Genomic DNA, 17,034 nt, shown 5'->3' with positions numbered 1-17,034 from the left:
TAGGAAGCAAACAAAAACAACAACAACAAAAAGATGACACCAGCGGAATTACTACAATGACGTTTGGACAGTGGAATGTCAGGACACTCCTCGATCGGGAAGGAACTGGAAGGCCAGAGAGAAGGACTGCCCTTGTAGCCATGGAGCTGGAGAAGTACAAAATTGACATTGCTGCTCTGAGTGAAACACGTTTCTCCGAGTCAGGTAGGCTCGATGACATGGGCTACACATTCTTCTGGAGCGGCAAGCCGGATGGGGTACGACGAGAGGCTGGAGTGGGATTCGCCATCAGAAAAGAGATCTTAGCGAAGCTCACAGAAATGCCTAAAGCGGTGAATGATAGAATTATGACAATGACAGTACCACTGATGAAGAAGGGAAATGCTACTCTCATCAGTGTATACGCACCAACCATGACGAGTCCGGATGAAACAAAGGAGAACTTCTACAATCAGCTGATATTGATGGGAGACTTCAATGCCCGGGTAGGACGAGACTATGAGAAATGGCAGTCGGTGTTAGGCAGGCACGGAATCGGTAAATGCAACACCAATGGTGAGCTACTTCTAGCGCTGTGCTCTGAGTTCGAACTCCTACTGACAAACACCGTGTTCAAGCAGAGGGAAGAACACAAAACCACCTGGATGCACCCTCGCTCTAAGCATTGGCACCTGATTGATTACATCATAACAAGACAACGAGACAGAATGGATGTTCACAGCACAAGAACTATGCGTGGAGCTAACTGCTTGACCGATCACCAGCTACTAAGATCAAAGATTGCATTTGCTTTACGTTCAAAGCGTAGGAAGCAAGGAGCTACTAAACTTGCAAAGCTGAACACAGACCGGCTACACGTCAACACACAACGGCTAAAGCTAGAGCAAGATATGGAGAAAGCTCTGGCGACTTGGGGAGTGCAAGAGGGAATGACAGTTGATCAGACCTGGGCATCACTCAGCAAAGTAGTATATGACACAGCGAGCAACACCCTCGGTAAACCAGAGCGAAAACACCAGGACTGGTTTGACCCAGAAGACTCCGAGCTTCTGATACTCATGAAGAAAAGGAATGAAACACACCAACGTGTATTACAGACTAGAAGCACCAGGTCAACCACCACCGCGTACAAGGAAGCCTGCAGACACTTGCAGAGGTACACACGGAAAATGAAAACCACCTGGTGGGAGAAAAAGGCAGAAGACCTGCAGCGCTCCGCAGACAATAATGACATGAAGTCCTTCTACACTGGACTGAAAGAAGTCTGGGGCCCCCAGACTAGGAGTACAGTTCATCTCAAGTCCCTGGACGGTAACACAACCTTTTCAGACAACAAAAGGGTGCTTGAACGATGGTCGCAGCATTTTGAGACACTACTCAACCAGCCAGGAGATATCGAGCCTGCAGCGCGTGATAGGATCAACCAGCGACCTGTAGTTACTGCACTCGATGATATTCCAACACGAAAAGAGCTAAACCTGGCAATTGCCTCCTTGGGTGATGGCAAGGCACCCGGAGTGGATGGGATACCAAGCGAGATATGGAAGCACGGAGGAGCCACACTAACCAACAGTTTACTAATGCTGATACAACAAGCATGGGCAGAAGGCTCCGTACCTCAGGAATGGAAGGATGCTAATATTGTCGCCATCTTCAAAAAAGGAGATAGAACTCAATGTGGAAACTACAGAGGAATATCGCTATTGTCAATAGCAGGGAAAGTTTTTGCCAGGATCCTTCTGAACAGATTGAATACCCACATAGCACCAGATATATTGCCGGAGACGCAATGCGGATTTAGGAACAACCGCAGCACAGTAGATATGATCTTCTGCCTCAGACAACTACAGGAGAAGTGCATTGAGCACAACCGATCCCTCTATGTGGTTTTTGTCGATTTCACGAAAGCCTTTGACACTGTTGGTAGGACAGGTCTTTGGGAACTACTACGAAAGTATGGATGTCCCGAGAAGTTCACCGGAATGGTAGAGTCCTTACATACGGGTATGATGGCTAAAGTCAAGGAAGCAGGCGAAACATCCCATAGCTTCCCTGTAAGTAACGGTGTAAAACAAGGATGTGTGTTGGCCCCTACGCTGTTCTCCATCTTTCTCTCGGCGATGCTGGAGGAGGCCTTTGCGGATTTTGAGGAAGGCGTTTACATACAATCGCGTCAAGACGCCGACCTATTCAATGTCGCACACTTCAAAGCTAAGACGAAGTCTACACAGATTCTCGTGAGGGAACTCCTCTTTGCAGATGACAGTGCTCTTGTTTCTCATACACCAGAGCAGATGCAACATTTTCATCAGCATCAAAGAAGTTCGGTCTACAAATAAACATCAAAAAGACTGAAGTACTATTCCAACCAGGTACAGACCACCGAGAGGAGGAGGAGATCCTAGTGGATGGGACAGCCCTAAACCAGGTAGATGACTTCACTTACCTCGGCAGCACTATATCCAAAGACGGACGCATCGACTCTGAGCTGTGAAAAGAATGTCAAAGGCCAGCAGTGCCTTTGGAAGACTGCGAACCAGGCTATGGAACAACCATCATGTCTCAACAAGAGTGAAGTGCAAAATCTACAGGGCTATCGTCCTATCCACTCTCTTATACGGTGCGGAAAGCTGGACTCTCTACACAAGTCAAGTAAAGAAACTTCACGCGTTCATGATGAGACACCTTCGAGCAATCATCAGAATCAGTTGGAAGGACAAGGTGACCAACAAAGAGGTACTAGAGCGAGCAAACCTTCCTTCTATGGAGGACCTGCTCATCAGGAAGAACCTACGATGGACAGGCCATGTCATCAGGATGCCCTCTGAGAGGTTACCAAAGCAAGTACTATTCTCGCAACTACCCGCTGGCGAAAGAGGGATTGGTCGTCCACGGCTTCGCTACAAGGACACGATCAAGAGGAACCTTAAGCGGAGGCAAATTGAAACCAAGACTTGGACAACTGCTGCAGGCCAGCGAGCTGTATGGAGAACAGCTGTAAAGTGAAAATGAAGGCGGTCATTGTCGCTTCGCGACAGACAGCTACTACTATAGGGTCAATATTAGGAGGTGAGTTAATAGTCATATAGTCGCTGTCTTGTTTTGAGCAAGAGTTCGTAGTCAGTTCACTGCTTATAGGAGCAACTATAGGGTCAATATTAGGAGGTGAGTTAATAGTCATATAGTCGCTGTCTTGTTTTGAGCCAGAGTTCGTAGTCAGTTCACTGCTTATAGGAGCAACTATAGGGTCAATATTAGGAGGTGAGTTAATAGTCATATAGTCGCTGTCTTGTTTTGAGCAAGAGTTTGTAGTCAGTTCACTGCTTATAGGAGCAACTATAGGGTCAATATTAGGAGGTGAGTTAATAGTCATATAGTCGCTGTCTTGTTTTGAGCAAGAGTTCGTAGTCAGTTCACTGCTTATAGGAGCAACTATAGGGTCAATATTAGGAGGTGAGTTAATAGTCATATAGTCGCTGTCTTGTTTTGAGCAAGAGTTCGTAATCAGTTCACTGCTTATAGGAGCAACTATAGGGTCAATATTAGGAGGTGAGTTAATAGTCATATAGTCGCTGTCTTGTTTTGAGCAAGAGTTCGTAGTCAGTTCACTGCTTATAGAAGCAACTATAGGGTCAATATTAGGAGGTGAGTTAATAGTCATATAGTCGCTGTCTTGTTTTGAGCAAGAGTTCGTAGTCAGTTCACTGCTTATAGGAGCAACTATAGGGTCAATACTAGGAGGTGAGTTAGTCAGTGATCAATACTGGGAGGTGAGTTAGTCAGTTAGTGATCACTACTAGAAGGTAAGTTAGTCAGTTAGAGGTCATTTGTTCACTTCACTTTTAAGGAAGCAAGTAGTAGTAATATGCGCTTACTTCAAAATCATCTATTACAATGCAATACTCATAGACAGACTGTTCTTTGTAGATCAAGTTGTTGGTTATAATTCTTTGAATGAAGTAATTTAGAATTTACAATGGCATTTGCAAGAAAGATCATAAGAAACCAGGAATATGTCATATTTATAACATGTAGTTCAATCCTACCCTTTTGTATAGAATATTAATGTACCATCACTGATGCCTTTAATGGTTATATGATATTGTATGTCTGGAGCCAGAAGGGCTATACTTTAACACAGAGTTAACAACCCTTGTGGCTCTAAACAGACAATAGACCTCTTGAGACCCTAAGCATGATAACATAATTCAAAACAGCATAGATGATAATTCTAAAGTATGAAGGCAGATGTGTATTGTGCTCCCACTGTGTCACTAGAGACCTCATTCTTTGAAATAACATGAAATGCCTTGATGTAATAATAATAAGAACAATATTTATAAAGCGCATCATATCCATCTCTAGAGATGCTCAAGGTGCATACAAATAATTTAAATTGATATTGAACATACTTAAGATTAAAGAAATATTAAATGTTAACTTACATTAGATCACACAACTTCATGGTGCCATGGAACATACAATGTGGCACAGCGTGATTATTCATTTTTCATGCATTGTATAAAAAGAACATTGAAATTTAACAATATACATTGAGCATCAGGTGATTTTTAAGCCCACTTTTTGTACATCATGTATCTTTGTTTTATTGCAGGATTTGTGATTGACAAGATAGGGAGGAGATGGGCCATCATTCTGAACTCATTGGTTTTCATTATGGGAGCTATTGTTCTTTCAGCTTCTGTATCATACCCAGTTTTGGTAAGCTCAGATCTGAATTTGTATTTGTATACTCGATTTCTTGACAAGATGATAACTGAATTATTCATACCCCTTGTAAATTTGAGGTTCTTTGTGTTTTGGTAACTTAAGAATGAAAGGTGAACTGGTTGAATAAAGGCCTTTGTTGAATACTTTTCTATATACCTTTTTGTTGACCCCTCATTTGACATAAATTTGCTTTCTTAACTAATTTCCTTGTTAATTTTATTGAATTCATATTATCTGTAATATTACCCTTCTACATGTATTTATGTATTTCAATTTTTTTTTTAATACTCTGTACCGGTAAGTAATGTATATGTTTTTTATGAAGAACCATACATACAGTACTTCAACAATTAAAAAACTTGGTAAGGGTATGAATTATTTAGTAGTTAACTGTAGATGAAAGCTTATAAACCTTTGTATATGATGTGGTACTAGGTATCACTTGAAAATGTTGATAACAAGGAAAATGATTTTGTTGGTTGAATATGAAATTTGTCAATCGTTGAAGATGTTGATTGATTATTGATTGAAGGATTTTATTGATAATTATCCATTCTCGCAGTCCAAAGACTGAATTGCAATGGTTACAACAGTTTACAACGTATATACATGATAAAAGCAACTATACAATAATATATTAAAACAGTCTAGGCAATCAACATTGAAATTCAAATAAAAGTGATCAAATGACAATTATTATGGCAACTATCATTATTTTCAATTAGTAAGCAATGAAAATCTTAAATGAAACATTCTAAAAATATACTATTGAAATTAATCATCAAAACCATTACTATTACGAATTTGGCATGCCGAAGGGTTGATTTTGTGTCATATTTTGTGGTAAAACATATTGGAAATATTGGAATTGAATTTCATAATGGATTAAGAAATACAGTGAATTACATTGCAAATTTGTGAAGAATATTGAAATTTGTTGATAATAAAAAAAATTAAAATAAACATATCGCACTGGCTAAATAATAGGTGATCAGTGTGAATTCATTCATCTTCAAGTATTGCTTGTTCTTTAAAATTCAATGCTATTAATTAAATTTTAATTCACAATTAAATATGAAATAATTAGAAATTAAATACCTATTGCACAATTACTGGCAAATACTCCCCACTGCGAGTTGTATGCATTACACTCTATATTACAGTAGAGTGAATGTCAGACACACAAAATTATTGGCGTCAGAAAAAAATTACAAGATGTAGTCTGTATGATGATGTATTTTGTTTGTTTGTTTACTCAGATTGTTGAAGGTGTAGCCTGTATGATGATGTATTTTGTTTCTTTGTTTGTTCAGATTGTTGAAGGTGTAGTCTGTATGATGATGTATTTTGTTTGTTTGTTTACTCAGATTGTTGAAGGTGTAGTCTGTATGATGATGTATTTTGTTTCTTTGTTTACTCAGATTGTTGAAGGTGTAGCCTGTATGATGATGTATTTTGTTTGTTTGTTTACTCAGATTGTTGAAGGTGTAGTCTGTATGATGATGTATTTTGTTTGTTTGTTTACTCAGATTGTTGAAGGTGTAGCCTGTATGATGATGTATTTTGTTTCTTTGTTTACTCAGATTGTTGAAGGTGTAGCCTGTATGATGATGTATTTTGTTTGTTTGTTTGTTTATGCAGATTATTGGTCGCCTGATAGTTGGCTTTGCTGTATCACTATCTGCAATAGGAGAGTGTATCTACATATCAGAAATATCTCCAAAGGTATGTTTGAACATGGGGAGGCGCGATAGCTCAGTCGGTAGAGCAGTGGTCTCGTAATCCGGTGATCCGGGTTCGATACCAAGGCGATGAGCCAGTGCCCTTTGGTAAAGTATTAATCCTCATTACCAGGTCCCTCAGAGAGGACCTAAAGCTGTTGGCCGTCTGGTTGCGTACTTACAAGCATTAATGCTTTCTTACAAGCATTTATGCTTTCTTAGCAGTCGGGTAAAATAACCACCACCACCATTCATTATGTGGTAGACAGATCAACAGTAATTTAAGCATACATACATACATGTAGATAGCTTCTTTATTGGGAGATGGAAACGATTCAGTGCTTCAACTGTTGTATATTATTTACCAGCGGCCCCTCGTTCAATTGAATATGTAAGCATAGCTTTGTCACTCAATATTAGCAAAGTCTGACAGTTTTGTTGTATAGTTATCTTATTATTTATTTATTTTATTTGTTCATGAATTCTTTCAAGAGGGCAGTTCCATTCAGTTCCACTGGAAGCCAGAGGATCTGCTTTTCAAGAACCCCCTGCATAATACAATGACAGTATAAAAACATAAGTATAACAATACAACAAATAAAATTTTACATACGGTGCCTGTACATTTGAAATATCAAATTAAGCATATATCTTGGTGTGATAGCTAGTTCATCAAATATCTGTAAGGATATGTATTTAATTAAAAATGGCAGTTTTTATGTGATTTATTTTCATACATAGATATTGTAGCCTTGTTGTTATTATTGTATGTATCACTTAATTGTGTCTTCAAGATTGAATTGAAATGAAAGATTAGAATGATTATAATGTGTTGTTTGTTTCAGGAGAGAAGAGGTCAGTTAGTATCTATCAATGAGTTAGGTATCACCTTGGGTCTTCTCTTGGCATACGTGGTCAACTTCTGCTTCATCAAAGTCATATCAGGATGGTAAGTCATGTAAAGCTTTCTTTGTCTTGGGAGTAAGAAATAACTTTCAATCTTACTCCCTTACTCAATATAAATATGTGATGAGGGTTTCTATTAGTTCATGATGCTGTAATTTTGATGAGAAGTACCTATTCAGACAGTCTATATGACCTGTGATAACAAGACTGGATCTTTTATAAATGTTATGCTTCCTGGGAGAAATTTCAATTATTTAAATACATTTGTGGCAGGTCCTGCTGGTTCCAAGATTTTTTCTGACTTATTTTTCAATTACAGATCGATCAATCGATCTTATACTGGGTGTAAGCCACAAATATGTTTAAATAAAGACTGGATCTGATGAAATTCATGATTATTGACAGCAAGATTGTTCAGTCCTTGGTTGATCTGTCTTACAAAACCAATATGAAGTCAATGGCAGCTGTTACATGTATATAATAGTATGGTATTTATTCATCAACATATCGCAGCCAATGGCTGAATTGCATGCATGATTTACAGAGATTTTATTTTAAAAATATTTAAAAAAAAACAAACATATTTACAGTTCGTTATTTAACAATAATTCAAAGACTACCTCAATTAAACTCATAAAGGGAAGACAGAAATAAAGCAAATATGGAGCGGGAGATAAGGAAAGAAGAAAAGGAATGTTGAGGGAGAGGGAGTGGAGAGAGAAGGAGAGAAGAGAAGGGAGTGTGAGGGAGAGAGAGAGGGAGCGAGAGAGATAGAGAGAGAGTGAGAGAAGAACAAAGAGAGAGAGAGAGAGAGAGAGAGAGAGAGAGAGGAACACAAACACAGAGCTGGTATAATATAAAACAAATTGAAAATGTAATTGAAAAGTTATTTTATCCAAGTTAATGGGAATGCACTTCAGAATGATTGATTTAAAGAAAAGAATTTTGAGGCAAGAATAAATAGATTTCCACATTTATAGGCAACATTCAAACATTAATCTTCAATTCACTATTTAGAGTTCAGCAGTTTGATAATTTGTGGGCTTTATAATATAAGGCTTTACCTACATAGCAATAAAGCCTGTCCTCACTAGTTTGGCCAGGAGGGATTAGACCTCCCTGCATGGTCACTGGCAGGTGGTTATCCATCAAATCAGCTCTCAATTAACATAAGTAAAAAGGGATCATGGGGGACGAACAGGTACTGCTAATAGGCATTGTTTGCTATATAGAGGGAGCAAGTAGCTACAAGAAGTGCTGTCCCGCTTTAAAACAAAATTAGAACAATTTGAGGTGAACTACTATGTCTATTGACAGGGGATGCAAACATATTTTTGTGTATGCCTGGTATATTGTGGAAAATAAATGAACTGAACTGAAAAAAAAAAATATATTGACTTGCAATTTTGTTTGCCTTTTACCTTTAAAATAGATCCATGGAGTTACAATACAACTTAGTTGTGAAAGATTGACTTTATAAATCTTTTAAGATTTCTTTGTCATGTTTGAGTTGGTAAAGGTATAGGTATATATAGGATTTGGTGTTTGATAGGAAAGCCACAATCACATATATGTATTTATTCTTACATATGTTTGTCATGTATTTCTATGTAGGAGATATATGTTTGCCTTGTCTGCTGTACCAGCACTGTGCCAAGGCGTGGGCATGTTCCTGCTACCACCAAGCCCTCGATTCCTGGTCCAACAGAAACACAATCAACAAGCAGAGAAGGTCCTAAAGAAGCTCCGTGGATCCGATCACGTTTCAGAAGAACTCTCTGCAATCCAGAGATCTGTATCATTAGAGAGGACGTATTCCATTCTTCATTTATTCCAATCAGTGGACAACATGAGATGGAGAATGGGCATTGGAACTGCTTTAGTCTTCTTTCAACAAGTATATCATGAGCTGTTTTATATAAATTTATATGTCAAGACTACATTGCATATTTACAAAATGATTGTCAAATGCTTGGAAATATTCTCAGAAGAAATTGTTCTGTATTCTGGGACACAAGGTGCTTATAGGGTGCACATGGACTTTCTCCACTTACTTTCTTTTATTGTTTTGAGCAAAAAAGGGCTAAAAATAACTTTCCAAAAGGTAAATTACTGTTTTAATTGTTTTTCTAATAACATTCCATGGGTTTATATATGCAGTTCATTTCAATGGGCATTTTTGATATACTAAATAAGAAATGATTGAATGTTAATGTTTCAATAGAGTTGGGATGTAATGACATAGTGAATTGAGATAGATGGGTCTGAACGATTGGATTGTTTGCTGTTACTCTTATTTGAACTTGTATGATAATTTCATTCATGTAAAGTCAAACATTAATTGATTTCATATAACAAGCAATACATTGAAACAGTGGGAGCAAAAGAGTGGAAAGGAACATGACTGAATGAACATGGTCCTTAAATGTTCTTCTTGTAGTAAACATCTTTATTCAGAATGTTAGGATACAGAGTTATATGTTATAATTAACTTTGTTTACCTTTGCTGTTTTTCAGATAACTGGGCAGACCAATGTAGTCTACTATGCTCCAACTGTCTTGGAGAATCTAGGCTTTGAGGATAATATGTCAGCAACAGTTGCTTCTCTTGGAGTAGGAATAGTCAAGGTAGATATTGATTTTGAAAGGTTGTGTCAAATATATTTTCATGTCATAATGTCAAGGGTAGTGCATCCATCGAAATAGATCAATAGGATGACCTTTAATGTGTTGATCATATAGTGGTAGAGATAGACAGATTTGTATGGATGATGCCCAAAGTAATGACATCTCTAAAGTGATAACTTTCTACTATCAATTATCAATGGTTATTAGATATATTAAAAATAATATCAAAGGTTAGAGATTGTGGGTTATTTGACAGGGTATCCTGCTTCATTACAATAACACTATACATTAATGGAACCCCCATTATTAGTCTTTTTTTCTCTCTCTATGTTTCTTGCCCAACTTTGACCGTTATGTTCTTTTGTCTTTCCCTCTCTCTCCTTTATTTATATCCTTGTCCATATCTGCCTGAGTTTGCCCCTCTCCCTTTCTCTCCTCCCCTTTCTCTCTTCTCTCTCTCTCTCTCTCTCTCTTCTCCTCTCCCTCTCTCTCTCTCTCTCTCTCTTCTCCTCTCCCTCTCTCTCTCTCTCTCTCTCTCTCCTGCTTGCATCCTGTACCATGTAGGTAATAACAACCTGTTGTTGTCTGATGTTGGTAGATAAGTTTGGTAGAAGGTGTTTTCTTCTCTGTGGTTCTGGATTGATGGCTCTCTTCATTATCATACTTGGCATCATAACACAGGTCAGCATACAAAGGGCATTATAATGTTTTTATACAACAGTATTGAAACACAGATGAATTCACATGTTATTCATGAGATGTCCTGCTCAGAAACACTTGATTTGATTTATTTATTTCTGTTTGATTTTCTTTTTCTTTTGCATTTTTACAAATATGTAACAAACAAAACATTACAGATTTTACACATTTCAAAAGAATATAATGTCGAATAAAGTAAGGCTGGCTGTAACTAATCAAAAACATCAAACAGGAGGGTTGACAAAGTATAGAAAGCTTGATAGCTTGATGACTACCCCAGATAGACAAGATCACGCTACATTATGAAGACAAAAGTTGTGAAATTGTCTCAAATGTTTGCTTTTTGAGGCCCTTAACATGTGAACTAAAAAGATAGTGTATGGTTTGTTTGTGTTTGAAAAGATAATCTTGAATACTAGTAAATACCTACAGAATTTATTATTTCAACTGCAAACTGCTTCATGATTACAGCTATATCTATTTGATTAAAATGTATACTTATTTTTTTTTCTAATCATATTTAACTTCTATTCAGACGATACCAACAACAGTCATCAATGATACATGCCAAGCAACCTCACTTTCAGCAGAAAATATTTCATTAAATTCCACACTGCACATGAGGCATGTAAGAAACACTGAACCTATATCTGGAGAAGAGGTTGGTCCTGTGCATTCTGAAGCTCACCCAAGGACATTGTTTCCTTTCTCGCATCAAGTTCATCGTTACAGCATAGGAGATCGAGTTGAAATCACAAAGAATACTCCAACGCCCTTTCATTCACTGGAGCATAGGAACACACTTCTACCAGTGGGTAGTCAACATCCAGCTGAGAGCATAAAGGAAGTAACTCACCATCTGAAAAGAACTGATTTACACAGTGTCAGCAATAGAGGGCAGCAGCACCATTCAGATGTCATCCCTTCTGATGGTGTAAGAGAGAGACGTAATATTCATCGTTCAACTCAAGAGGGCTCCCTCCTAGGTGCTCACCAGGGTTCATCATCTCAGCTCAATTCAAGAACTTACCTCAACGTAGCACTGGAAGATCCTTCTATTGTTACACTTGATGAAGCAGATTCTGGCACGGATACTACAAGCAATACGGATGAAGATGAAGGAAGCAGTGAGGTCCATATAGCAGGATCCACAAAGTGGTCAGCTCTTGTATTACTTCTCCTCTATGTTGGTGCATACTCTTTTGGATTTGGCCCAAGTAAGTAGATCTAGGTCTTTTAGATTTGGCCCAAGAAAGTAGATCTAGGCCTTTTAGATCAATTGTACTTGCCACCTTGCTTCAGTGGGCATATATCATATTACTCCAATATCAAATTATGTTATATCATGTAAATTTTAGATTTTGTTATATATCTACCAATAGAAATGAAATTCTAAAAAATTCTGTTTACAGATAGACAGCTCAATCAATTCAATTCACTTCAATTGAATGTTTCTTGTTTACAACAATAACTTGCACAATATGTGACAAAATCAACCTTATTCTTAGCAAATTACATGCAATAATTTGTGTATATCGCACAACTTATTTGAATGTCTTATTTCTATTATTATTTTTGTGTGATACAAGGCTCAAGTTATTCTTTTATTTTTTTCTTAAATATAAAAGGGAGGCCAAATTATTTTATAGAAAATTGCACTGATAAGAACAAGAGTGAAAGAGATAGAAACCAATCAATAAATATATCAGACAAACAGTATTAAAACAGTGTGAAGTTCAGAATGTTGTAATAATTTTGAATATGTTGTTCTTTTCTGGATTAGTAAATTGGTCATTTAGTCCTGCAGCTATGATGTCTTATTTTTATGGATGATGTTTTGTTTTGTACTAATAGTCACCTGGCTCGTGATTAGTGAGATCTTTCCAGCTGGTGTTAGAGGGCGGGCTTCGTCTTTGACGACAGTCTTCAACTGGGGAACAAACGCCATCATTTCTCTGACATTCCTTGATGTTATAAGTAAGTTAAAGAGCCTCTTTTTCATTACACTGACCAGTATTGAGTATGATTCTTAATTTTCCCAAGACTTGATAATGGCATGAGAAGGCCTCTGGAATTTCAAATATTATGATTCAAGCTACATGTATCTATAGTTCACTTACAGATAGATAGTGTTCTCAATATTTCCCTGCAATGTACAAACAGATTTATGTATGTAAATATACCACTTCATGTGCATGTACTATAGTTCTTTATTGGAGACAAATATGTATAGGAACCACATTAAAGAGAGATATCAGGTATTCCAGGGGCTGTGATTTCTTTTCATGACCGGAGGGGAAGAAATGCGAGGGACGAGGGAGCAAAGTGTAAACTGTGGTTACATGATACCAATGGAAAACAGATTTTCTACAATATTTACTTGTACATTTTGAAGGATATTATGCTAGGTAGTGTAGCAACCGAGCGAGAAGACTTTTTGCATTTTTATTAGTCTAAACGCTGTACTCTTGAGCCCTCCATAGCCTAAAAGTGTGTTGCAGTATTTGCTATACATTTTTTTTTTTTTGCACTTTGTCAATTTTTCTGGGGAGGGAGGAAGGGGGGGGGGGGGAGACTATTCCCACTAAAAAATTGAGGAGGGGACCCCCAATCCCCCCATGATTGCCACCCCTGACCCCTACAGCCTAAAGTAATTTCCTTTCCGATCTCATTCGCTTGAGATTGTGGCAGCTGCCCAAACTTTGAGGGAGCAGAGCCCGTATTGTATCCTATGTCTATGCTACATGTACATGTAGTTACCCCAAATCAAACATGTTTCTACCACTCTTGTATTTTGTTTATAAACTAGGAAAGTTTGGTGTGTCTTGTACCTTTCTGATCTACGGTGGTGTGTGTTTAGTATCGGCTGTATTTATCTACCTTGCAATACCTGAGACAAAGAACTGTAGTCTAGAAAAGATATCAGAAGACCTGAGTAGCAAGTGAGTATTCTTTGCTTTTTATTGGCCAAATTACCAATATTTGTACTGCAATATTATATTAAAACAAGTAGCTTAAACAGATTTTCTCTCAATTTAGGTTCACCATGTTTTGTCAAAAGAGTGATATGGTTGCTAGCAAATATGTGTAATATTAACCTGAAGAATAAAGAACTAATGATTTTAATATTTCTCTGCCTTTGAATTATTTCTCATCCACAGTATTATTGAAGCTTGTAAAAACTTTGGATTGTTTTTTAATGGTAAAAGAAAACGATGCTTCAATGTATGCATGGAAGAGTGAGATAAAGAGAAGCACATATCCTTTATGATTTGAACTTTACAAACTAATGTTTCCCTTTAGCATACATATATGTTGTATGCATTGGTCTTGCTTTGGGGGAATAAAATAGACAGTTATAATAGCCCGATTCAAATGTTGTTTCCATTAATTCATTCATTTTCTGGTCAATTCTTCTTGTTCTCTACAGCAGGTCATCCATCCGGGACAGATGTACCTTGAGATGCTTATCTTGTGACTCCTGTTGTGTGCGCTCCTTTTCACGCTACACACCTACTTTACTCATCACTGATGATATGATAGAATAAGACAGTCAGATGCTCATCTCTTGATTGTATCTGTTTGTTTCCTGTATGTGCTACACACCTACTCAACTCATCACTGATGATACGACAGAATAAGACAGTCAGATGCTCATCTCTTGATTGTATCTGTTTGTTTCCTGTATGTGCTACACACCTACTCAACTCATCACTGATGATACGACAGAATAAGACAGTCAGATGCTCATCTCTTGATTGTATCTGTTTGTTTCCTGTATGTGCTACACACCTACTCAACTCATCACTGATGATACGACAGAATAAGACAGTCAGATGCTCATCTCTTGATTGTATCTGTTTGTTTTCTGTATGTGCTACACACCTACTCAACTCATCACTGATGATACGACAGAATAAGACTGTCAGATGCTCATCTCTTGATTGTATCTGTTTGTTTTCTGTATGTGCTACACACCTACTCAACTCATCACTGATGATACGACAGAATAAGACTGTCAGATGCTCATCTCTTGATTGTATCTGTTTGTTTTCTGTATGTGCTACACACCTACTCAACTCATCACTGATGATACAACAGAATAAGACTGTCAGATGCTCATCTCTTGATTGTATCTGTTTGTTTTCTGTATGTGCTACACACCTACTCAACTCATCACTGATGATACGACAGAATAAGACAGTCAGATGCTCATCTCTTGATTGTATCTGTTTGTTTCCTGTATGTGCTACACACCTACTCAACTCATCACTGATGATACGACAGAATAAGACAGTCAGATGCTCATCTGACTGCCACATGTTCTGTTGAATATTAAATATTTATTGTCTTTTACTCATGAAAACTTACTCTGACAATTACTGTAACACTTGACAATGTAAAGCAATAATACAAATGGTAGCGGCTGAACGTAGTGTGCGAGGTACGTGCTGAGTAAACAAAACCTTATAGATTATAGTGCAATTTATTTTCTTCTAAAGGACCAAATGGCTTTGTAAAATATTTTGTATACATAATTATATATCTCATGTTTAATGTGCTATATAAATGTAGGCTGACTTAGTGTAATCCTTATTTACACGGTTCCCAGCTGTCCATCAGTTGAAATCAGGGGGGTGTCACAAAGATCCTATTAGTCAAACTTAACTCAAAGTTAGACTTAAACATTATGGAGAGCCATTTGTAGCATTATAAAATATATTAAAAAGCGAAAATTCAAGTATTTTAGACTTTATATAAATTCCACATCAAGAACATGAAATCCCCTTGATAATAGAAAATATGAATGATTTGAATCCCATTTCATGCCTTTTAAAATAAATTTTACAAAATATTTCATAGGTGCTAACCATAATTGTTAAATCCAACTTAGAGATAAGTTCAACTTAGGATCTTTGTGAAACACTCCCCAGGTGTCCAAACTGGTGAGATCATAGTGTGTATGCAACCCTTGTAACCTGGCATGATACTATTTTATTTTCAAACAAAAATATAATTATTATTTAAAAGAAAAGAAAAAAAAAAAAAGTACTACCACAAAACAAGAGAGAAATCATTTGTATTATTCCATATGATAAACAAAAATTTAAAAAAATTGTTGATGGTAATAGTCAAAGTTGACTGATTGCTGTAAAAACACTAACCAATAACGTAATAAGTTCATTTGTATAAAAGCAGAAAAATAACAAATAGAATAGCAAAAGTTTGAAAAACTAGGACCAATAATAAGAAAGTTATGAATGTTAAAAATATGAGATCACTGAGTCTAATATGCGAATCTCAAATTGGCAGTTTGATCGGTAGATTGTGACGTAGTCGTGGAGAACACTCCCTTTTGTCACATGTGTGGAACAAACGGGGAAAGTTGTCCGCCACTACACTACAGAGACATTACCGATCCAGCCAATTTGAAGAGCCCAAACCTGTAGTGATTACAACTTCGAGATATTCATAACGTTTTTCAGCTTTCCTATAGTATTTCACTATCAAAGTTGGATTTCACGGGAGTTTTGAAACTTTTTCACAGAAAAAGCAGGGATATTTGTTTTCATAAAAGGCTGGAAACCCTTTATTCATTTTTCAGTAAAATCTTTTATTGTAAGTAGAAGTCATTCTCTATGATATTGAAAAGAAATATGCTGTTTTAGAATGTTCTCATTCACGTTGATAATCATGTACCATAATTTGTGAAAAGCTTAATTCTGGTACACCATGTCACAATGTTGTTAAACTGCAGTCAACAGACTAAACAAATCACAAGTTGCTTGATTTGAATATCTTTATTAATATTGGTCAAAGCTGGTATATTTACATGTACATAGTATTGACAAGTTATATTTGATACATTATGAGAAAGTATGCTATTTTCTCTATACATTATGAGAAAGTATGCTATTTTTTCTACCAAAGTCCATGTACCAAATAGCAATAATCCAGCTGTATAAAGTGCTGACTACAAACTTATACAAAGTGCTGGGTAGATAGATACTGTATGATGAAATCAGCTCTTTTGTCATTATATTACCAAATGGATGCATATAAAAGTTGTATAAATTACTACATTCCCAGCCATTAATCTCTGCTATAGGAATATACAAGAAACCAGAAAACTTTGCTTTGCAGATTGATTCTGCAGTATTGAACAATTGCCTTAGGAACATTCCATAATGTCTATATTATGATATATTAGTTTTATTTACATAGTGTGTGTGGTGACTTCTATCCATCTCACCTTGCGTTTCCCAGTGTATTCACTGCTTAATTCATATGATGCCACAAACTTTGCACTAACAACAAAATATGATTAAAAGTAGATTTTTAAGACTAA

The 17,034-nt window shown here is 36.8% G+C and overlaps 1 protein-coding gene across 2 annotated transcripts in view; it reads left to right on the top strand.

Moving 5' to 3' along the window:
* Positions 1 to 17,034, top strand: part of LOC578509 (solute carrier family 2, facilitated glucose transporter member 10) — a 22,051-nt gene extending 5,017 nt beyond the window's left edge. Inside the window, exons 5-14 of one of the 2 annotated variants that reach the window (XM_030983483.1) lie at positions 4,616 to 4,722; positions 6,373 to 6,456; positions 7,298 to 7,401; positions 8,973 to 9,255; positions 9,876 to 9,986; positions 10,551 to 10,667; positions 11,221 to 11,902; positions 12,540 to 12,662; positions 13,495 to 13,627; positions 14,119 to 17,034. In XM_030983483.1, the coding sequence (XP_030839343.1) occupies positions 4,616 to 4,722; positions 6,373 to 6,456; positions 7,298 to 7,401; positions 8,973 to 9,255; positions 9,876 to 9,986; positions 10,551 to 10,667; positions 11,221 to 11,902; positions 12,540 to 12,662; positions 13,495 to 13,627; positions 14,119 to 14,233 (1,859 nt within the window). In that variant the 3' untranslated portion in view covers positions 14,234 to 17,034. Of the gene's footprint in view, positions 1 to 4,615; positions 4,723 to 6,372; positions 6,457 to 7,297; positions 7,402 to 8,972; positions 9,256 to 9,875; positions 9,987 to 10,550; positions 10,668 to 11,220; positions 11,903 to 12,539; positions 12,663 to 13,494; positions 13,628 to 14,115 lie in introns of both variants that reach the window. The other variant, XM_030983482.1, reaches the window with a different exon arrangement.

Source organism: Strongylocentrotus purpuratus, unplaced genomic scaffold (assembly GCF_000002235.5).
Source record: "Strongylocentrotus purpuratus isolate Spur 01 unplaced genomic scaffold, Spur_5.0 spur5_scaffold_13, whole genome shotgun sequence".
NCBI classification, from domain to species: Eukaryota; Metazoa; Echinodermata; class Echinoidea; order Camarodonta; family Strongylocentrotidae; genus Strongylocentrotus; species Strongylocentrotus purpuratus.
Note: the sequence above shows the minus strand (reverse complement) of the source record. Positions and strands in the feature narration are given on the sequence as shown.